Source organism: Myxocyprinus asiaticus, chromosome 44 (assembly GCF_019703515.2).
Source record: "Myxocyprinus asiaticus isolate MX2 ecotype Aquarium Trade chromosome 44, UBuf_Myxa_2, whole genome shotgun sequence".
Taxonomy (NCBI): domain Eukaryota; kingdom Metazoa; phylum Chordata; class Actinopteri; order Cypriniformes; family Catostomidae; genus Myxocyprinus; species Myxocyprinus asiaticus.
The window spans coordinates 29190368-29214361 of record NC_059387.1 but is presented as its reverse complement, the minus strand read 5'-3'; the positions used below and the strand labels follow the sequence as shown (position 1 = coordinate 29214361).

The window sequence follows — 23994 nt, the reverse complement described above, 5'->3', positions numbered from 1 at the left end:
TGTGTCGAACTGACAAAGTCTACGGTAACTCAGATAACAGCTCTGTAAAATTTTGGTGAGAAGAATAGCATCTCAGATTGCTGTTCTGAGATGTGGTTTGGTGCTTGTAAGGGGGTTTAGAGGAAAGGAGGAGGCGAGAACCGGCTTGACAACTTAATGCCCCGACTGCCGGCGGGTCCGCCCCGCCTTCCTCGACCTGGGAGGAGACAGGAGGGGAAAAAAAAAACAAACACAAAATGGCGAGGGAAAGGCCAACACGGAGCAACAGAGAGAGAGATTGGAGAGAGAAAAAGAAACTCACCGGTTCTCTGATGCGTCGTCGCGTGGTCCTCGATCACTACTCCACCCTCTCAGGCGGACTGCGGCCGCTCCTCCCCGGGCAGACCGGAGTCAGACCTCCGACCCCCAGCGGACAGAACGCCCCTCCGCTTTCCGGCGTCCCGTGGGGACTCTCCTCCGCCCCTGGTAGCGGCCCTACCACTCCAGGCGGTCGGGGAGTCGCTTCCCTCCTCCCCCCGCGGATGGCAGTCTTCTCTCGACCCCTCCGCGTTCCCGGGGGACGGCAGGGCACTCCTCCGCCCCTGGCAGCAGCTCCCTCGCTCCAGGCGGTCGGGGAGTCCCGTCCCCACTCGCCTCGCGGACGGCGGCCGTTCCCCGCGTCCGGGTGGTCGGGCTACTCCGTCCCCCGTCGGACGGCAGCGGCGCTCCCCTGGGTGGACGGCAGTGTCGAGGATCCTGCGACGGGAATCCCTCCTCCTTCCCGGGTTTCGGCACCAGTGTAAGGGAGTTTAGAGGAAAGGAGGAGGCGAGAACCGGCTTGACAACTTAAATAATAATTTATTAACCAAAAACCCAACCAAAAACACACAACTAAAAACACAGCACAGCTGTCTGTAATTCTCTCTCTCTCTCGAACTGTCGTCCCCGGCCGCCTTTATCCCTCGCGCGCCCCATCAGGCTGATTGGGGACCGGGTGTCTCTCATTCCAGCCCGGCCCCGCCCTCCTCGGCTCTACAGTGCTGTTTTGGCGGCACAAGGGGAACCTACACAAGATTAGGAAGGTGGTTTTAATGTTGTGGCTGATCGGTATATATATATATATATATATATATATACTTTAATATGGTTTTACTGTAGTAACAATAACTGTACTATGATATTTTGGTGGAAACTGTATGTCCATAAGAACATTAAAAAGATAATTTCATATAAATAGATCATTACTGTACAGTTAAATAGTTTAATTTGGATTCACATAAATTTGATAAATGCATTTTATTTTCATATAGCTATTCACATTTGTATGCACAACAGCTTCTGATCTGTTATTATGTTATGTACTCTTATTAGGTTATTATAAAGTGAACCCGTTTTGTTGTTGTTACCATACACGCAAACAGCAGGAAAAAAGAAAAACGATTATAATACAAAACAGCGCTATAGATAATCCACAACTCTCCAGTAAACTGAAACTTATTTAATACAAACGCCAGACTGATCGACTAGCTCGTGGCACCCAAACAATCAGTGACCTCGAGAGCCAAAGGAACAATAGTCTAGTTAATATGCAAACCCGAGGCTTCTGATTGGTCTGAGGAGCCCGTCAATTACTTGCTCCGCCCCAAATCAGGCGGCATCAGACTCAAAAAGAGCGAGAAGTTTTTCCTCGAGTCACTCTGTCGTCTGAACTCACAGTCCGTGCAAATCGGATTTTATTCATGCACACGGAGCGCCGAATTGTTTGCACTGTGATTCTACTGCAGCTTTAGGACTTACCTCGTTCATTCTTTGTTGGTCTGTATTTGACTTTAAGAGAAAACTCAAAGTGAATCATGACCCAGTTTAACAAGGGACCAGCCTACGGATTATCTGCAGAGGTTAAAAACAAGGTAAATAAAAAGTTTCTAATTTGTTTGTTTTGATGTCTATGTGCAAATTCGTGTATGCTGTTATACTGGTATTTACATCATTGCACTAGTTATTTATTTATAGGATAAGACATTCAGGATTATAACCGTATTCTTTTTGTTGTGTACTTAAACTTTTTTTTTTTTTTTTTTTTTTTTAATCGTGCATGGTACTTTTGATGTGGTTTTTATTAAACTGTTTTTATTTGAGAATTATTTTCCTTGATTATGTAAGATTTGCGTGCAGTGGAAGTTTCATTGAATTTTTTTTTTTATTTTTTTTAATTTGAGTTACCTGTCTATAAACCAAGATGAATTTGGGTAAAGAAGGTCATTGATCCTAAAGAACCAGTAAAATTAAGATACTATTAAGTAGCTAATGCTTTGTTTTTATGTTGTACTTTTAGTTTTTCACTGATTGGATAAAATGGAAACTGCTTATGGATTGTTTAAATTAACATCACCTCTTAAAACAGGAGTATCCTATTTTAGGCCTAAAAATAACTTATTTTATATGCTAGATTTTGTTTTACCCATGCCATAAGGGGATGAACATAACAAAGGGGAGAAATTCAAGATTATGTTGACCTTCTAGATTATCTAGAGTTCAGGGAGGAGTTGAGTTGAGTTGAAGGAATACTCTGTGATACAATACACATGACAACAGAAGAGCATCTCTGCTGTAGATCTCACATGTTTTTAGTGCCACTCTCATACAAAAAGTTGCTTGATTGTAGAATTTAGATGTTAAGTGGAAAAAAATAACAAAAATGTGGATAAACAAGCAGCAGGGTCCCAACTGTCTCCATCAGTCTGGATCCATTGAAACATGTTGTGCAATAGTCAGATTAGACAGGATGTTTTACACCTATAAAACAAAGGAAGCAAAGTTAAAAATAGTCCACCATTCAGATTTCTCAATTATGACATCATGAGTGTTGAGGAAGAATAACCTTTCTAGTTTATTCTTCTTTAGATGCTTGTATAGTGTCATTTAGGAGTATATTTGTTTCTCAACTCAAAGGCAGGTAAATTAGTGTAGTTGTATCCTGGTACAGAAATCAGTGTCTCACCTCTAAGGTAAAGAATGCTGGTAGATTTTATTTTATTTTTTGGTGTTTCATTCAGTCATACATTAGAAATGATGATTTCGTCTTGGAATTTGAAGCATTCCTAAAATGTGACGACAATGCCGGGACAGCTGTGATGTGTATAATCCCACTTCTCTTAAAAGTGCTCAACTACTGATTTGATCTGACAAAGTGTTTCTCCCAGTAATGCACTAATGACCTATTTAGTTCAATGAATGACTTGCATTTCTAGCCAGTTACTTTTCCGTTATCTTGCTAAAAATCCAACATATTGATCCTGACTAGTCCTATTACACTGTTTCTTTAAATCCGAGACTTGTTTTCCATTTAGCCAGCTGGACTTTTAAAAAGGTCCTAATTTTAAACGCAAGCGTTTAAACGAATAGTTCATCAAAAAATTAAAGTTCTCTTATTTACTCACCCTCATGCCATCCCAGATGTGTATGACTTTCCTCCGCAGAACGCAAATGAAGATTTTTAGAAAAAATCTCAACTCTGTAGGTCCTTGCAATGCAAGTGAATGGTGGCCAGAACTTTGAAGCACCAAAAAGCACAAAGGCAGCATAAAAGTAATCCATACGACTCCAGTGGTTTAATCCATATCTTCTGAAGCAATATGATAGATGTGGGAGATAAACAGATTAATATTTAAGTGCTTTTTTTTTTTTTTTTTTTTAAACTGTAAATCTCTCCACTTTTACAGCCCTCCTATGCGTGTTCATAAGAGAACCGAGTTCTTCTCCCTCTGTTTTTTGGCGATTCCCATTCATCGCCACCGACTGGGCAGGGAGGAGAAAAAAAAGGGAGGGTGAAAGGAAAAGAATAAATGCATAATATTTGCACACCCAGCCAAGTAGGTGGCGATATGCATGAATAATGCGAATTGCCAAAAAAACAGAACAACTCTCGTGACCGTGCATAGGATGGCTGGTCAAAGTGGAGATTTATAGTAAAGGACTTATTATCTGTTTCTCACCATGAATATACGGATTTAACCACTTATTTACTGTAGTGCTGACTTTTTAGGTATATATCAGGGATTTTATTTTCAAAAACCTAATATTTGAACTGCAAATGTAAGGTATGTGTTTCACATGTTTTAAGCAAATATACATAAGGCTTATGTCTGGTGTTTGTCCTTTGGAAACAATAGCAGCTGGGCCTGATCTTACCTGAAAAATGCAGGCAGTGTTTTTCTGCAGGGCTACACCGCATGCCTTTTTGTTTTATATACATATAAATGGAAAATGGCTTGTAAATGTTCAACAAAATATATTATGCATGACATGCATTGGTCTGAATTGGGTATTTCAGAATGTGTATGACTGTTTTACTGGTTTATATATATATATATATATATATTAGTTTTTAGACTTATTCCTTTCAGAAATGAATGGTATGATGATCAGTATTAACCTGGAACTCGCTAGAATGTTCTTTGCCATGTTAGTTTCAAATCTTTTCTGGGTCATGAACGTTTCAAGGACTTGTTTGTCTCGTTCCTTGAGTTTCATCAGCACTTTTGCTTTACTGAAAGCTGAGAGTTGGCTTTGTTTTTCACTAAGCTGATCTTGAGGGAAGTTTCAGTTTACCAGTAAAATGTTCTACCTTCTTAACCAACTTCAACTGTGTCGCTGTAAATGTCAACATATTACACCACCTTTACAAATGACATAATGGGGAAGGATGTTTTCCCCATCAAATTCATGACCCTTCTCTGGTCGTGTAACTGCAGACACAAGGGGTTGTTCATTACAGGGTTGTTGCCAAAACATCATCCTCTGTCTAGCACAGTGAAGATATTGTTCAGAATGGTTTATTTTTATACATTGAAGGGCTGTCAGTTAACTGCCTATTTTTGTCATGACCATTTGTGTTATATTATTCATGTTACTTGTTTTTGTCATGTTATATTTCCCAAACTGCTTGGACAATAAGGTGTCCAAAAGATTGTGTGGTTTTTTTTTTTTGGAAGTCATTGTTATTTTAGCTCCGTTTTAGAAACTTAATTTTAGTTTTAGCAACCTTTTGAGTTTGGTAGCTTTTGGAAACTTTCTGTATCATCCATAAAGATGGGACTGGTGGAGAGTAGGGCTAAGATATTAACAAATTGTCCACTTTCTGACGATATATGTAAATCATGTACATATGGGTCAGGAGCTTCAGTTAACGTTCACATCAACCATCAGAATGGGGAAAAATGCGATCTCATTGACTTCGACCGTGGCATGATTTTTAGTGCCAGATGGGCTGGTTTGAGTGTTTCTGTAACTGCTGATCTCCTGGGATTTTCACAAAACAATCACTAGAGTTTACTCTGAATGGTGCCAAAAACTAAAAACATCCAGTGAGTGGCAGTTCTGCAGACAGAAATGCCTTGTTGATGAGAGAGGTCAACAGAGAATGGGCAGACTAGTTTGAGCTGACAAAGGCTACGGTAACTCGGATAACCACTCTGTACAATTGTAGTGAGCAGAATAGCATCTCAGCATGCACAACATGTCAAACCTTGACCTACATGGCCTGCAACAGTAGAAGACCACGTCGGGTTCCACTTCTGTCAGCCAAGAACAGAAAGTTGAGACTGCAGTGGGAAGGGCAATACACCTATGTTATTTGCTTTTGAGGTTTTTTTTTTATTTATTTTTTTCAAACCAATGAACCTTCATTTTAACCAAACAGCCATTTTTGCCAAGTAGATTCAAAGTGTTTAATGCAAGAAATAAAATACAGTAAAAATAAGAAAAAAAGTCAAGGCATGGTTTTTCACTCAACTAATTAAACACGCAGATGCTAATAAAACATCTTTGTCTTAACACACTCATTCTTGCAAGTCACAATAGAAATAAGGATTGTAAAACTAGTGGCAAGGGCATTTGGAAACTCAATGGCCGAATTAAAAAAAAAATGCATTAAAATCGATGCAGCGTTCACAATGTTGCTTCCTATTATATCAGCAGCAAAATCATAGCAAATACTTTGTTGTGAATATTCAATATCACCCAGCCCTAGAAACATATTTAGTATCTGTCTATCGCCTCAATACATTGTCTTTGTACATTGGGCAATTGTTGAAACATTTTTAACACCGCTGTCAGAATGTTGAACCTCCCCCAAGACACAGTTTACATACACAGGAATTTCCCCTGAAATGTTTAGATGTGGTTCAACACTTGAGACACCTTGATTCTCTCAGGCCTGGGAAACTGTATTTTCTCACTAGAGTAAATTCATATTATGCTTGGCTCATACACCCATGTCATTCTGTATCTCGGCGTACATGTCCGTCTTGTAGTTTGAGCATTGAGGTCTGGAAATACGCCAGTACTGGGCCAGACGGACTCGCCATTCAAGTCCCAGTGTCCTGGGAGAGGCCAAGTGGAACTGAAGTCACAAGACCAGGGTCAGAACAACTGAGTCATGCCGGTTCTTGGGTAAACCAAGACCAGTTAAAAGGGATAATTCACCCCAAAATAAAATGTCTGTCATTATGTTCTCAGCCTCTTATTGTTCCTTTTGGAACAATGTGTGGGTGAGTAAATGATGACAGAATTTTTCATTTTTGGGTGAACTATCCCTTTAACCTGATGGCTTTGGTTCAGTGCCCTCAAATGCCACATTCCACCTTGATCCTCAGCGTATAGTGTTTCACCGCCATACTGTGACTACTGATGAGCAGCAGGCCCAGCGAGGGGCCATAACATTCCCCACAATGTGCTGATCAGCAATATTTTCCAGGATTGGTTAAGGCTCTGCGGAGTGTGGCTGCAGTTGTTAACCCTGTGTTGCACTTTTGGGAAGTACAGGAAAGTGTGTTTTCCTGAGGCTATTGTTTGGCTTCTATTGTTCTGTGGGATATTATAAGTGTAAACATGCACGACATTTTTTTAAGGTCTTTAAAAGATTATCAAAGTTTATTGAAAGTTTGAAATTCCTTTTAGCCAAAAGTTCTCTGAAGTCACTTCATGTTCTCAGTCCCTCAACATGGTCTTTTTTTTTTTTGTTTTTTTGTTTTTTTTTTTTATTTGTATAACACATCACAACAAATGTAGTTTAAAAGCAGCTTTATAGAGAATCATGCTTTAACAGAAAAATAAGCTATAATGTCAAAGTCCTCAGTGTGTGTGGTTTAATTGAATAAAGTGATGGTAGATTATGCCTTAAATTATTAGTCTTTAGGCCCCCAGTGAGCAAGCCAAATGCAACTGTGGCAAGGAACACACAACTCCATAAGATGTTAATGGAGAAAAATAACACTGGGGGAAACCAGGCTCACCAAGGGAGTCAGTTCCCCTCTGGCTAGTCGTGCTTGTTGAATTGCTCATACTTCTGAATACAATTTTTGTTGAACAATTTGAGAACTAAGTATTTCCCACTTAACTCATGCCACTGAATGATACCTCAAATGATGAGTCTTAATTTGTAGAGGTGTGCTATTTTTCTAAGCAATCTGACTTTTGAAGGAGCATTTCTAGGGACCAGAATATCATAGAGACTTTGGAGTGGGCTCTTTTGACTTGGACCAGTAAGCAAACACCCTAGCAACCAACTAGCAATGCTGTAGCAACCACCCATAACACCATAGCAACCACACAACAACGTCCTGGCAAATATGCATAACACCATAGTGTCATGGTGTTGAGATTTGTATGGCAAGCACCACTTGGAAACCATGCAAATCAAGCTAGCATAACTGTTTCTCAGGATGAATGTTATCCGCCATTTTAAGTGTCTTGATCCATTTTTGTTCCTATTCAGATCTTTTGAAGAGAAAAATCTAGCCGATTTCACATGTATAGTAGAGCAAATCTCTCCTAATGTTTTCTGCTTCACTGAGCATTTACATAGCACATGGTTAAATATTGCCTAATACTGGCTCAACTAGTTACTCCAGCACAATCCTCAATATTAACCTTAAAGAATGATAGTAGTAAATTTAGTTCAGTAAGGTGTTTTAGGATTTTTTAAAATTATTTATTTTTTTTTATATAAAGTTATCCTTCATTTTAACACTAACAAACATTTTGCAACCTGGTCTCATAGAACCGTGTTACTATATGTAATTTTTTGCAAAATTATTTCAGTCACTCATATGCATCGCGGCAGTTAACTGGTGAAATAAACTCCAGAGGTGCTACAACAATTCACTTTTACACCAATTAAAAGGGTAGATATCGCCTTCATAAGCACTTTTTACACCTATAGCGCATGTCTTGTAAGGCATACATTTTAATGTTTGCATTACATAACCAACTATTTTTACAAGCTTGTTCATGTTCAATCAAATTGTGCAGTAGCTCAACTGCATTTGCGACGCAAAGGACCGTGGTACGAGTCCAGAAGAGCATGCAAGTCAACATGTGAGCCCAAAATTTCATAGAAGTATACTGCAACATGAAGTGGTTTCTTCACTAATTGCATTTTTCATCCTACATTCGCTGTTATAACCATGTTAGGGTAGGTAGGTCATTATTGTTGATTTAAAACTTGCTGAGCATTAACCTTAACTTCATCTGTTTGGAAGAACATTTAACTCCCACTTAGCGCCACAGTTTCACCATGACGTTGCCACAATACGTGTAATGAACTGCGTCATGTCATTTTGCAAAAATGGCGTCACAATTTTCATGAGATCAGGCTGTCATTTTGCTAGGATGGGCTATGAAATTCATTTTGAAGTCAATCTATTTAACTTGTTCCAACACATTCTCTCAGTGTTTCAACTTTTCTTCATCAGTAAATTCAAAGTGGTCAAAAGTGCAATGAACTTATGGCTTATAACTGCAGGTTTGAACTGTTGCACCATTTCAAGTTTAATGGGTTGAAATATTTTACAGTGTAGACTTGTAGATCTCAGATTGCAAACTATTTTTTGTTTATTTATTTTTTATAAATAAACCCAAGGTGAGAGAGGCCGGCCTCTCCTTTGTTCCACGGTAGTCATCACTGTTTTATCGATCTCTTGGGGACTGTTTGTCCAATTGATTGTCGTCATGAGAGCCCTTAGGCTCGGTGACCTTTTTTCTTTTTAGTTTATATGTTTGCTCAGTTTTTGTGCTGCCATCAGTAAATATTCTGAATTACGAGTGGGGGAGGAGAGCTAGAGGTCGGACTCCATCAGGATCAACCCACAACCTTCCTGAAGGTTCTTCAGCAAATGCCTCTAACATCTCCATCACAGGTCACTTTTTTTTTTTTTTCCACTTTTTTTTTTTTTCTCTACCATTGGCTGGTTTCCCAGTAGACTGGAAGGACCGAGAGGACAGACGCATGGTTCTGCAATCTTTCCGTATCACTCTGGTGTTCTTCTGTTCATTGTTCATCTTTTTTTCCGTCTTTTTTCTCTGATTCATGTCTAATATAAGTCACCCCAGTCAGTGGCTCATTATATCAGAGATATAGCATTCTTTGTCATCCATTTGAAACCGTCTAGTGCTCTTTTGAACTGTTTGGAACACTGCACAAGTTCTGCAGTTCTTCAAAGGCAGTTCTTTTGTCTGTCATTATAGGAGAAGTCATCTCGCATGACCTCAAATTGCGCAAGGGAACTGCCACAACACCCCATATGCCATATTTTCCTAGTGCTCTCACATTCTGACTGCTGGGCTTTAGTGTGGGTGGATGCCTGATTGATCTTTTTAGCTAGCTGAGAGCCCTTCTATGGAAGTCTATGGGCCCCAAGTAATATCTTGTTTCATCTAAGTATCAGCTTTGTCTCGGATGTTTCTCCTAAAATTCCTTTTTAAGGAATAAAAATACACAAATGGGACAATTGTTGACCTACAGTCAAGATATAATTTGAGCAATGTTGAGATCTCAGATCTTGGCAAATCTGCTAAACACAATTTGTACACATTGAGATCTCATCTGAAACTAGAGACGTGTGCAGGGTTTTTTTTTTTTTTTTTTTTTTTTCCCTCTCTCTCTCAGGAGAAAAAGCAGGCTGTCCCAGAGAAACAACCAATCTATTATAGTGATCTCATTAGTGATTATTTTTTTCTATGGGTGGTACTTATGTGTTTGTCATGACTGTTTGAGAATATATATCCCTACAAAAGCACCGTTGCTGTAAAATTTACAGTGATAGAGACCTTAACACTTTAGATATATCATAGTACTGAATGAGTACCATATTCATGCACCTTGGTATTTCATTCATTAACATTAGTTAATGCAATAGGTATCATGAACTAACATTGAACAATATATAATTTACAGAATTAATCTTAAAGTACAATTGTTCAATGTTAGCTCATTGCATTAACATGTTAACAAATAATTAATTTAAAAAAAATGTATTGGTATGTTGAAATTGACCTTAATCAATATTAATAAATGCTGTAAAAGCATTGTTCATTGTTAGTTTGTTAATGTTAAGAAATGGAACCTTAAGTTTTACCCAAATATCTACACTGGACATCGGTTGATTGTTTAAAAACAGCTGACGATCAGGGCTGATTTATTTCCTGTCAAAAAGGGCCCTAAAAAGAAGACAAATTTCATCATTCAGAATTCAGTTAACCTGTTCAAACATTTAACCCTTGGTTACTGTTCATTACAGCCTGACACCTTTACTGTTCCAGGTCAGTTTTTTTTTTTGAAGTCAGTTTTTGCAATAATGCTACATTAGGTGTAGTAGTTTAAATTATTTGGTCACTTATTTCAGACATCAAAATTCAAATAGGAAACTCAGAGTAAATGAATAAAAATGTCAATAAATCAAACAGCAATAAACTGATATGAACAGCAATGCACAATGATAATACAATTTGTGTACAATCAGGAGACTGCAATAGGAAACTTGCAATTTTTGGCAAACATCAAATTCAAATCCATGAAGTTAACCGCAATAATGTGGGGTCAGACTTTGTTTTTGTTTTTTTTGCAGCCATTTAGACTCCTCAAATCAAGTCCAGTTTTTGTGTTCAGATGGCAAACTGAGGAAAAGTCACCAAGCCTTGTGCAGCTCTAATGAAGGAAACTATATTTTTAATTTTATAAAGAAATGGCAAACGGGTCAAAAAAGACCCAAACAGTAACTGAGGGTTAAAACTATCAGAATCGGTAATGGGTATCATTTCTAAATCGGGTTTTCAAACTTTGATGCCAAGGACCCCCAAATATGATGGACCCTCTTTCTAAAATAAAGTCAGTTACTGTATATATTTTAATGTATAAAGACTCTTATGCTGTGTATGAAAAATAGAAAGTGTGGTTATTATAAAGACAGCGTGTTGGCAAACTTAAATAGTTGGATTTTATATTGTCATTGTACTGAAGCCAAATTAAATTATTAAAAATTTTCCATTTTGGAAAGGCTGTAACATAACAATGTGGAAAAAGTGAAGCGCTGTGACTACTTTCCAGATGCACTGTATAAATGGAAGCCAAAACAAAAGCCAAACACTAAGAGCTGTAAGGAAAAGAGCATATCTGTGAAAAATGTGGGGTTAGAGCTGTGTTTGTGCTGGAAATAAAGTTTTCGATAGCAGACAGCTTGTTGAATGCCATGAACATTGTGTTTCCGGAAAGGCTCCTTATGTTTTGGCAGTGGAGAGAGACATCTCCAGGAGCCTCTTTCCAATGACTACCATGAGAATATCTTCTCCAACCTCCATTTCGCTCTGTCTCTTTGTTTCTCTTGCACTTGCTCTCAGATCTATCTTGATGGCCACATTTGTCTGTGGAGGACTTGACCCTGAAAGCTGTCCTTTAAAATTGAACCTCTGTGATGGAAGCTATTTCCTGGAACTTGTAGCCTATAAACACTTGCTTTTAGAGTGCTTTTAAAGGTTAGTTCGGCCAAAAATGAAAATTCTGTCATAATTTACTCGCCTTTTAATGTCTTTCCAAACCCAAATTACTTTCCTCTGTGGAACACAAAAGGAGATATTTTTGAAGATTGTTCATGCTGAAAAAGTGACACAAAGCACCCTAAATGTTAAAGATTTTCAGTGAATAATGACTTAAATTTTGATCTGTTCCTCATACTTAGCCAACATATGGCTTCAGAAGACTTGGAATATAGTGCAAGTCATATTAACTTCTTTTATGGTGCTTTTTTTTGTCATTCGACGCATTCATTATTTTTTGTTCCACGGCAGAATACTTTCATACTGCGAGTCTCTGTTGGGATTTCATGCTCTGTTGGCAGAATCGCTTGTTGAAATTGCATCACACACTTTGAAGGCAAACACTGCAACTCAAAAACAAAGTAGAAAGCCAAACAAAGGCAGAAAAGAGTTTTGGTGTCCAATCTGATTAAATTTAAGCCACATTTGATTTAAGTTCCAGTGGCTCTTATGCAACTTAACTGGCAAAGGAACCATTTTAATGGTTCAAAAGTGTTTTGGTCCTTTTTGTAATGTAATTTAGTTCACGTAAAAAAAAAAAAGTAAATTCTGTAACTTACTCGCCCTCATGTTGTTCCAAACTTGTATGGATTTCTTACATTGAACACAAGGAGATTTTAGGCAGCATGTCATCTGAGTTTTGAACTACATGACAGTGAGTAAATGACAATTTTCTTTTTTGGGTGAACTATCCCTTTTAAGGCAGTTTATTTTATTTTTTTTGTGCTCTTATCAGGTGACAATCAGCCAAGCATATTGACATTGCAGTAGCTCAGATTGATAGGATGAATGATGACACATAACTGTACAGTTGCAGTCTAAAGGAAGATCATCCAACATAACTGACCCTGAAGAGCCCGTATGACTCTTGACATATTTAAATGACTGACTCACTGATTGCTCCATTCCTTCTGTCATTCACAGATTGCACAGAAATATGACCTACAGAAGGAGGAAGAGCTTCGTTTCTGGATTGAAGACGTGACTGGCATGCCGATCGGAGACCACTTTCAGAAAGGGCTCAAGGATGGTGTCATACTGTGCGAGTGAGTCAGTGGATAATTTGTTGGCAAATTTTGCCTGAATACAATCTTGTAAGGTGACTGAGTAGCTCTGTCTGCTCCAAAGGTGTAGTACTGTATAAGGATGCAGTGCCGGAAATCAATGAAAACAGTTTCAGCATTTAAACATGTTGCTTAAGTGGGTTTTTCCATGTCCAGTCAACTCCCCCACTTGAAATTAATATTTTCTGAAGAAAGATGAACATAATTTATGATAAAAGCCAAAATATGAAATGTCTTTGATCAATATTTACCAAGTAATCCATTATTTTGTTTAGGAGGGTCAGAATGAATTAATCTATAATTTGAGCAAAACTACAGGGGGAAAAAAAATAACTGTAGAAAGGTGCCAGCATCATTTTAATTTGACACCAGATAAGTAGGTCTATTACTAAATTCAGTTGACTTCAGCACCTTTTTGTTGCATCATGCCCAAGGTGTCCAAAAAAAAACACCTTTTTGTTTTGCAATCATGGAAAATGTCTCTTATGAACGTTACCCTAAGAGGGATCGAGACATTGCGTAACAACGCAATTGGGACTACGTCAATGGTCTCACGTTTTCCGACACCTGTATACAGTCACGCCAGTTTATTGGCTGATGGCGCTTAAGCATAAGGAGCCACATCACGGGCTCTATATGGGCAAGCGCTTGACGCCATCTTGCAAGATTTTCTGTAAAAGGCACGAGCCTATGCAGCAACTAGAGCGTATGGCCAGCTCCACAATGTCTCGTTCCCTCTCAGGGAACCAAAGTTCCCCTTCAAGGAAATATCGATGTTGCGTAATGACGCAGTTGGGATGAGATACCATCACGGCAAATGAACAGTAGCTGCCAACTCTAAGCCTGTGTGGAAAGCTTACAGCAGCGCACAAGCAAGCTAAAGAAATGGGAATCTCAATTTAGTCCTGATTCAACCAAGAGAACTTGAAGCAGGAAACAAACTTGAGTCCAAATGATAAAATCTATCAAAAATATGCAGAGTGGACCATCCTGCCACCATACAAATGTCTTCCAAGGGCGCACCTCTAGCCAATGCCCATGAGGATGCCTTGCTCCTTGTAGAATGTGTTTTTGAATACCCAGAGGCGAAGGCAAACCACGTGCCTCGTAAGCACTCGAGATTGCATCCACGATCCATTGAGAGAGTCTCTGCTTGGACACCGAAGCACGCCTGTTGCAGCCACCAAAGCACACAAACAATTGCTCTGACTTGCGCTATTGGCTAGTACTGTCAACATAAACCTGCAGAGCCCATACTAGGCATAGAATATGTAGCCTCTTATGCTCCTCTGCTTCAAATGGTGGAGAAAAGGACTGCAAATTAATAATCTGTGAGCAAAAGGATGAAGAGATTACTTTAGGCAAATAGCCCAAAGAGGTCTCAGCATGACCTTTAGATAACACTGGAGCAAAATCCATGCACAAGGGATTGATCGACAGAGCATGCAAATCACTAACCCTCAAACTATGCCAGTGCTAATAACAGGGCTGTTTTAAGAGTTAGAAATATCAGTTACTGATGTTAAAGGCTCGAACGGAGCAGCCGAGACTCTAACACCATAAAGGGACGCGGATGGGACGAAAAGGTCTAAGCCCGAGTGCTTCACGCATAAAACGAGAGAGAGAGAATGTCTTCCAATAGAACTCCATTCATCAGTGCATGCTCAGCTGCTATAGTGGCCATGTAAACTAAGCGTTTGCTGGAGTAACCCAGGCCCCAAAACGATCTTGCAAAAAAAATCCAGCACTGACCCAATTGGGCAGTGGACTGGATCCTTGCCCTGCACTGCGCACCAAGAGGCAAAAATATGCCATTTTAAGTGTATATAACCTGAGTTCTAGCATTGGTATCGACCACAGTGGGGGATAAACCATCATTCAAATGCTGCTGCGCTACCCGCGCCTGAGACAACATGTCCATTCTGACTGAAACCTCGCAAGGCATTCTCTCCAGGAGAGAGACCAGAATCATACCATACTTGATGGCCAATACGGTGCCACTAACAGAAGACTTAACACCATTCTCCCGAACCCTCTGCAGAATCTAGTGCAGCAATGATGCGCTGTCGGCCACTGATACGCCAGTGCATCGATGCCAGCGGAGCCAGAGACGAGAGAGAAAACCAGTGTGATGTCTGGCTTGATGCAAACAGGTCCACTTCCACTCTTCCAAACCTCATCCAGTGTGTGTGGTTTTTTTTTTTTTTTTTTTTTTTTTTTTCTTTCTTTCTTACAGTCTGCTTGTGTAATGTTCATTCTCCAGGCATCAGAACCTGTCTGGACAGGAGATCCACTACCAAATTCAATCAGCCCGGAACATGTACTGCTTGTAGAGACAGCATGTGACATGCCAGCCTTAGCATGGCATGAGGGCGCACCCCTCCCTGACGGTTGCTGTAGCCACCACCGACCTGTTGTCTGATCGGATGAGACCGTGACTGCCCTGAATTTCGAGAAAAAAAGCCTCAAAGCCAACAGCACCACTAGCATCTCCAGACAGTTTGTGCCAATTCAGCCACTGACCCATCCATACTCAAGCAGGATGGTTCTCGTACGCAGCGCCCCAACCCATAGAGGAGGTGTCTGTTGTTATAACCTTGCGGCGACACACCTGTCCCAACGGGACACCCATCCTCAGAAACCGGTTCCATTTTTTTCTATGGAAACAGAGCTTGGTAGCACCCATGTGTCACTCTGGGACGAAATGCATGCGTCAGTGGTTGAAGTCCCTTTATGGAGTTCATACAACACTGAAAAGGTCTCACATGCAACATGCCCAGGGGAATGACGGCGAATGCCACGATCAAAAGCCTGCGAAACAACATTCTCGCAGGGAGACTGTGTCCCACTTTGAACATTGCTTGACACTGGCCGAATGACAGGACGCAAGTTGGAGGCAGGCATGCTTGCATTGTCCGAGTCTAGCTCCACCACTAGAAACCGCGTCTGTTGCCTCTGCAACAATGTTCTTGTCTAGGTTGACTCGCAGCCCTAGATTGTTCAAGTGACTGCAAAAAAACATCTGTGTTGGACAGCCAATCTGTCTGAGTGAGCTAACACCAACCAATCATCAAGATGACTCGATGTGGATGCTCTTAATCCAAAAGGGTGTCAGTGCTGCATCCATGCCTCTTGTGAACATGCGAGGTGCTAACGCAAGTCTGTACAGAAGGATGCAAAATTGGTTGGCTTTGCCCCCAAATGCGAACATGAGAAAACACTTGTGCCTTGGTGTAATTTGAATGTGGAAATGAGCATCCTTCAAATCTATTGTCACAAACCAGTCCCCCGGCTGCACTTGTGACATTATGTTGTAAAACAACCGCATTCTCTCGTTCAGATTACCCAATTCGGAACGCCTTGAAATTGCTGCCAAGCCATCACGCAGGCAGACGGGAATTAATGCATTATTCTCTATTGCAGTGCAACGAGTAAATACTAGATGGCGCTCTTGGCTTACCATTGGTGGCCGCCTTGCAATCAGCGGCACAGTGGAGGGAAGCCCTTGTGCCTCCATTTTGACTAATTGAATGGGGTTTAACAATGTTTGCCTTATTATATTTGGGCATAATGTCTGTAGTCCTGAAGTGTGCTTACAGAAAATGCTTGTTTTGAAAGGGAAAGAGTGTATGAACATTGGGGAAGAGTACTTGTGCTCATTGTATATCGAATTCTGATATGCCTGTCCTGAAAACCTTGGCCATTGGGACAGAGGCCGAATTCGATCAGGCAATTATAAAGAGGTCACTCAATGTATTTACAGCAGAGGATGCTGGATAAACCATTTTCCCTAGCATAGAACTGGGAAGAATTTGCAAACATGGAGGGAAATGAGAGCAAGCAGGTTTACCACAATGGCCCCAGCATTTATTATGGGGGGAGCAGCATGTGACATTTGAGTGATTCGTGAACACATGCTTATACATCAAATTCCATTATGCCTGTCCCGAGACCCTTGGCCATGGGGACAGAGGCCGAATTCTATCAGGCAAATATAAAGAATGGATCACTCAATGTATTTACAGCAGAGAACGCCATAACCCATCTTCCCTAGCATTAGAACAGGGAAGGATGTGTGAACATGGAATGGAATTTAACAAGAGGCTGGATTTGGAATGAGAGGTTTCCTTTTTTTACTCCCCAGCATAAGTTGCTGGGGAAAACTGAGCCATAATCTGCCTTTTTTTAATAGGCAAAGTCTGATACCAATTGGCCTCCATATACAAATTGTGACCCAATGGTTTCTTATGACCTAGTCGGTCATCCATACATGCTAAATCTCGAGTGTCCGATGCGTATCAAATGGCGGACTCGCACGAGGAGAAGCAAGAGCGTGACCGACAGAGAACTCAAAACACAACTCCTTAACAATGGAAAGGCCGCAAAATCGGTGCGTACAGAACTAACACATCTTAAAAGGAGCAAGGAGTGTGAAGTAGTGCCACCACTGAACGGGGACAGATAGCATTTGCGTCTCTTCACCCTTCAAAGAAAAGATGGCCGCGCAACTATTTGAGTTGGACCCAGGGAGAATAGTAATGTCTGACGCATCCCACGCGTCTGTTCACAATATCGTATTGGAGAATTTTTTTTTTTTTTTTTTTTTTTTTTTTTGAGCCTCTTAAGTCATTAAGCCCGAGCACCAATCACACGGGAGCTTGCCCGCCACCCAACAGTGCTCCAAAAATGTGAGAAAGTGGCCAGGACAGTGCCCCGTGCCTCATTACGTTTCTGCAAACTCTCTAAGGTGACAAAGAAGAAATTGGGTATTTTTAAACAAGTTCCTACCTTTTCCGTCATTCCCGCGATTAAACTCTTCCAAATCAGCATTTCCTCGTGGAAAATGGCCTGTGTGACGTGTAATGGTGCCGAACTAGGCTGCGTGCCAGATAAAGGAGCATGTCTCGATGGTAAGAATGGTGCATCCATCCGGATTGAGAGGGAGAGAGAGAGAAACGCCAGGAAAAGTCTGGTGTCTGTCCTCAATCCTTATGACGAGCCAGATCCTCAAGGCTCATATGGCTCCTTTCAGAGACCACATGGTTTGACAGAGCCTCGATAAAGCGCCATCGGGCCTGTTTAACAATGCTGTTGAATCCGCACACAAACTGCTCATTTCCAATGACATCATGTTGTCACTCAAAAGGGAGAACATAGTCCTTTCTTTGCATGAGTCGCTAGTAACCAACACTGGCTTGGACAAATTCATGCATTAAAGTAAGAAAATCTGGCGAGATGGCACCAAGCACTCTCCTATATAGAGCCCATGACGTGGCTCCCTATGGGCGTAGCTTAAGCGCCATCGTGATTGTATACAGGTTTCAGACCACGTGAGACCACTGACGTAGTCCCAATTGCGTCATTGCACAACGTCAATGTTTCCTTGAAAGGGGACCTGGAAATATCAGGGATAGTATTTTCCAAGTTTGGAAAATCACAGAAATCAATAAATATTAAAAGTGAAAAGTAATGGAAATTTCTATAGTGAAAATACATTTTTCTACTTATTCTAAAATATTTAATCGGCTTGACATTTATTCTTGTGTAGAACAAACTTGCCCACAAACTATAGGCCTAGTGATGTCCAACTTGTAAGCATATCATTCTTTTTAGAGATGAATATATTATTTTTTTTTTTTTTTTTTTTAAAACCAGTTCACATTGATTTGATTAATGCATTGGTCTGGTTTTGAATATTTAATTGACAGTCATGGAGAGTCATGGAAATTCATTTGTCAAAGTATGGAACCCTTTTAACTTTCTGTTTTTATTCTTTTCAGATTGATAAACAAGCTTCAGCCTGGATCAATAAAGAAAATAAACCACTCACAGTTAAACTGGCATAAGGTATTTATCAAAATAAGCCACTTAAGAAACTTTGTTTGCACTTGACAAAGTTATTACCAAAAACACAGTTTTTGGTGTTTTACCAAAGCGACAAAGTATAATACACTGCACAAATCATGTTACAGTCACATGCAACGAAGAATACATGAGCATTGCTAAGCAAGACCTTAATCACCAAGAAGAAACTTTAAAAAACTGAAGTATAGTATAAAACAGCTTGGTGTCAATTCAGAATTCTCTTGCGTGTTTTAAGAATAAATGGGGCCCATTCATGCTCGCTCACAGTCAAACTCATCCACCAACAACTAGCTCTTTTATCTGAATACAAACAAAAAAAAAAATGAGGTAACCATTGAGGTTACTGAAAAACACACCCTTACTGTTGGCTTTGTTTCTTCAGCTAGAGAACCTTGGGAATTTCATCAAAGCCATCCTAACCTACGGCCTGAAGCCCAACGACATCTTTGAAGCCAACGACCTCTTTGAAAATGGGAACATGACTCAAGTCCAGACCACACTTCTCGCTTTGGCCAGTATGGTACGTCTACCATCCAGTGGGAATCCTTCCAGCACTGCTTACTTTAACCTTCCTCATGGTCAATTTGTCAAAGATTTTGATTTTGAATAATCTGTACCGATAGCACCCATAGAGTAACGTTTCGGTGTTGTAAAATGACGACATCTGGGGCCATATTCCAAAAACATCTTAAGGTTCCGTTCACACCGGAAGCATTGTATTCATCGGCACTGATTTTCAATTGTTTTCCAATGTAAACTTGCACTACATGGACCTCTTTGACCATTGCGCCATGTCTTGCTGTTTTTTTAACGCCTAGTACAGAAGCGCCACACTTTTTTTTTTTTTTTTTTTTTTTTTTTTTTTGACGCTGTCAAGTAAAAAGAAATACAAACTGTTAAAAACGAATCTTCTGTTAAGACACCTCCTGTTTCAGTGCATGAACCTGTTGGACCACTAATTCTACAATCTTATCTGTTAGTCAACATGACTATTTCAGTTAGGATTGATATACAGTACAGCATGTTCTGACTTATCAGGTCATAACTGAAATTGTTTTGGTCCTTTTTGTCATGTGACTTCAAAGGAATAGTTTACCTTAGAATTAAAAGTCTGTCATTTACCCACCCTCATGTTGTTCTAGCCCGTGTAACTTCTGTGGAATACAAAAGGAAATGTTAGGCACAATGTTCAGTCTCAGTCTGAATGGAAAATGATGCAGTGAATGTGATTTGGTGACTGAGGCTGTCAGCTCCTAACACACTGTCTAACATCTTGTGTTCCATGAAGAAAGTCATACAGGTTGGAAACAACATGGGGGTGAGTAAGTGATTACAATTTTCTGTACTGTCCCTTTAAGATAGGATGTTTCTGTAATGCGACCATGCTTTCAACTAAACTGGAATTTAACATGTAAATCATTTGCTTTATAAACTATTAAACAATTTGTCTCTTTCCATAGGCAAAGACCAAAGGCATGGAAACAAATGTCGACATTGGTGTGAAATACGCAGACAAGCAGCAGAGGCATTTTGACGAGGAGAAGTTGAAGGCCGGCCAGTGTGTTATTGGACTTCAGGTTATAGACCCTTTACTTGGAACAACCTTAAAGGGATAGTTCACCCAAAAATTGTCATCATACTGTTATTCCAAATTCATATGACTTCCGTAGAACACAATTATATTTATGGCATATTGTTAGGGACCGACAGCCTCAATCACCACTCACTTGGAAAAAAGATGCAATGAAAGTGAAAGGTGGCTGAGGCTATTATTCTGCCTATTGTTTCCTTTTCTGTTTCATGGAAATATGGGTTTGGAACAACGTGAGGGCGAGTAAATGACAACGTTCGTTTTTGTGTTTCTGCCTAGCATTGTTCACAAAACGAGGCTTCCTTTAATGTGGGGGAACAACCGATCGGTTACTTGCCAAGATCTTTAACCACAAACCTACAGCACTCCGATCAGTGCCTAGACTTTGGTTGAGAAAAAGAATTGTTCTGGTGCATGTTTTATACAATGCAATTGACTCTGTAGTATTTCTGAAGTGTTCGTATTCATTTCCTTTTAGATGGGAACCAACAAATGTGCAAGCCAAGCTGGTATGACTGCTTATGGGACTAGGAGACATCTTTACGACCCTAAGACACAAACAGAAAAGCCCTACGACCAGACCACCATCAGCTTGCAAATGGGCACCAACAAAGGAGCCAGCCAGGTACAATCATCCACAATTAACTTATATTTACAGGGATGTAAAAAATACTGATGCTTTGGTACAAAGTCTATACTAAAATGAGAGGAGAAAAAAAAATGTATCAATATCTGCTTTTCTACAGTATCCAGTACAGTAGTGACTCAGTTTTGTACATGCGCACTCTCACATGTATTGGTTTGTGTATAAAATTGATGATCAGTGTCTATTATTCTCCAGGCTGGTATGTCTGCACCAGGTACAAGGCGGGACATCTATGACCAGAAAGCAGCTCAGCAACCATTGGACAACTCTACCATCTCACTGCAAATGGGCACCAATAAGGTGGCATCTCAGAAGGGCATGAGTGTATATGGGCTGGGACGCCAGGTTTATGATCCCAAGTATTGCGCCACCCCAACGGAACCCATCATCCATGCCAACGGCAGCCAGGGAACGGGCACGAACGGGTCAGAAATCAGCGACAGTGACTATCAGGCAGAATACCAAGAGGAGGAGTACCAGGGCGGATACCACGATGAGTACAGAGGGCACTACGATGACCAGGGCATTGACTACTAGAAAAAGCTGCTGCACTGTTAGTCAAAGCAGTATTAACACGATGTATATCAAAAGAGCAAGTCTTTTGCTATGCCTTTTGCTTCTCACAATTACCCTTCCTCTCCCAGCGCATCTGTTTGGGTGGTAGTGCTTTTAAACGATGAAGGGTAAAACATAGAATTGTGAGAGATCAAATCTATCGTCTTAAAGGGATAGTTTACCTAAAAATGAAAATTCTGTCATGATTTACTCATCCTCATGTTTGTCTAAACAACTATGACTTTCTTCTGTAAACACAAAAGTTGATATTAGGCAGAATGTTAGCCTCAGTCACCTTTTACTTTCTTTGTATGGAGAAAAGATTCAATGAAAGTGAATGGTGACTGAGGCTATCATTCTGCCTGACATCTCCTTTTGTGTTACATGGAAAAAGAGAGATATAAGGGTTTGGAACAACATGTATGCGAGACAAAACTTGCATTTTTGGGTCAACTGTCATTTTAACAATGGTAAAATTTATTTTTAAGTGTTTTTATGAAGTATGGAGAACAGTTAGCTAAGGGTTTACAGTTTTGCAGTAAGATTTTTTTGCATTATACCTTTTTTTTTTTTTTTTTTTTTTTTTTTTTTTTTTTTTTTTTGGGGCCTTGCATCTTGGAAGTGTTACTAGTTTAAAAGCTCAATTCTGCTTTGCACCAACATTGGACAGACTAAAAGGATGACAAATGGACTAAAGTCTTCCGAAGACATTCCTAAGTCTTTCCGTCTTAATTGCTTTAAGTCAGTACTTTTAGAATTCCATATCACTGGAAATGTTTTTAATTTGAACATGTTTGCATTGTTAAAGAAACTTTAGCTGACTAGACGACTAAAAACATTCCACTTTATTGGCTTTTTGTTTTTGTGCCATAATATCAGAAATTATATATTTCCCACTGTATTTATTGCCCTGCTTGTCATTATAAACCATTCTTTTATATGGTTCTTCTATGAATAAATTCTATGTTATAAACAAAGTATTGTTTATATACCTTGGTCCTCCAAGTATATCTATTTTTAGCCTTTTTGAGAAGTTTTAGATTTGCATTTTGACTAATGCTTTAAGTTAGGCTCTTTATTGTCATTCAACAAGAAATGATTTCCATGAGGTTGTTGCATAGAATTAACATTTAAATACAGTATATATTAATAGAGAAATAAAGAAGTATATAAAGTTGTACATTTAAAGGTGCAGTAAGTAAGATTCAGAAACCCTTGTTATTAATGACACCTGTGGCCGTTTAGTGAACTGCAGCCAGCTACCTGTTGCTCGTGCTCACTCCATAGGGACCAGAGCGCTCATCGGCCAAAACAATGAAGTAACATACAAAGAGACTGAACGTGATCCACTGGCATCATGCTGACAGATGAGGTAGCATAATTAAAATTACACCGTTATGGTTGTTTTACTACAAATGGAGACCAAACTAAAACTACTTATCAGCTAACATGGCACACTGATACACCCATACAGCTACATACTACCGAACTATACCAGACAGTTTACTGTTGCACTGCACTTATGTTGCACAACTGTATGTTGTACTACGATCAAGAAACCAGCGTATTTGCTTAAATTTATCTTGTATACCTGACTTTTATTATAAAGAGAAAATCGTTGAAATTATTTCAAAGTTACGAAGCAAGGTACCTTGCAATTTGTCAGCGTTAGCAGGCAAGATTGAGTTAGCTAAAATTACACCGATCGATCCTTTTATGGCACTATATTTCGCATGCTTCGCAGTTATGTAAGCTTACCTGTCCAATAAGAATGCCAATTCAGGGTCTGTTTTGATCCCCAAAACCGAACGAAGGTCCCTCCAGGAATCAAATGCCCTGCCGATGTTCACTGTAGTTTTCGCTCAATCACGTTCCCGCTTAGCCAGACGAGATTCAGTCAATAAATGTTTTTGTTTTTTTTGTCGGTATTGTGCTGGGAGCCGGATATTTGCTGGATTCCATCGCAACGATAACGTTACCTAGTGTTTCAGTTTGTTGTCACTGTTGAATAGCAGAAGAGAAGCACTGAAGCAAGGCTCTCGGGAACGCGCATAAACGTCACATCCTTTTGGATTTTCCCTGCAAAACCGACCCGCTCCCTTCGCGTGAAAATCGGTCTACAGGCTTTAATAGGCAACCTAGAAAGTCCGGGAAGGGCAAATTTTGTTGCGTTACAAGCCGTTCACACATTGGCAAAAAAAGGGCGAGTATTACATGTAATTGTTACGTACTGCACCTTTAAAGAGATGCATACTATTTGTAAGAAATATGCAAAAGTACAACAAATACTAAAACATTATATAAACATGTTCTTGAAACGGGCAGAACATGAATCTGTTCTTACATAATTGTTACTACATAGAACTCAATGGGTAATGATGGTTTTACTCAAATACAAAAATAAAAATTGTTATGCTCATGTG

The 23994-nt window shown here is 39.8% G+C and overlaps 1 protein-coding gene across 1 annotated transcript; it reads left to right on the top strand.

Annotated features, from left to right (window-relative positions):
• Positions 1 to 1659: 1659 nt before the first annotated feature.
• Positions 1660 to 22570, top strand: LOC127434471 (calponin-3-like). The gene is made up of 7 exons (XM_051687278.1): positions 1660 to 1889; positions 12775 to 12896; positions 18695 to 18761; positions 19162 to 19299; positions 20240 to 20356; positions 20849 to 20995; positions 21212 to 22570. Exons 1-7 carry the CDS (start codon positions 1833 to 1835, stop codon positions 21551 to 21553), a joined length of 990 nt encoding a protein of 329 aa, XP_051543238.1. The 5' UTR covers positions 1660 to 1832; the 3' UTR covers positions 21554 to 22570.
• The last annotated feature ends 1424 nt before the right edge of the window (positions 22571 to 23994 follow it).

What these genes read in the sequence shown, in the direction of transcription:
- LOC127434471 (XM_051687278.1), top strand. Translation starts at nt 1,833, where the DNA reads ATGACCCAGTTTAACAAGGGACCAGCCTACGGATTATCTGCAGAGGTT. An exon ending in CTGCAGAGGTTAAAAACAAG is followed by an intron (nt 1,890 to 12,774) that starts GTAAATAAAAAG and finishes TGTCATTCACAG; the next exon opens with ATTGCACAGAAATATGACCT. An exon ending in AGTGTGTTATTGGACTTCAG is followed by an intron (nt 20,357 to 20,848) that starts GTTATAGACCCT and finishes ATTTCCTTTTAG; the next exon opens with ATGGGAACCAACAAATGTGC.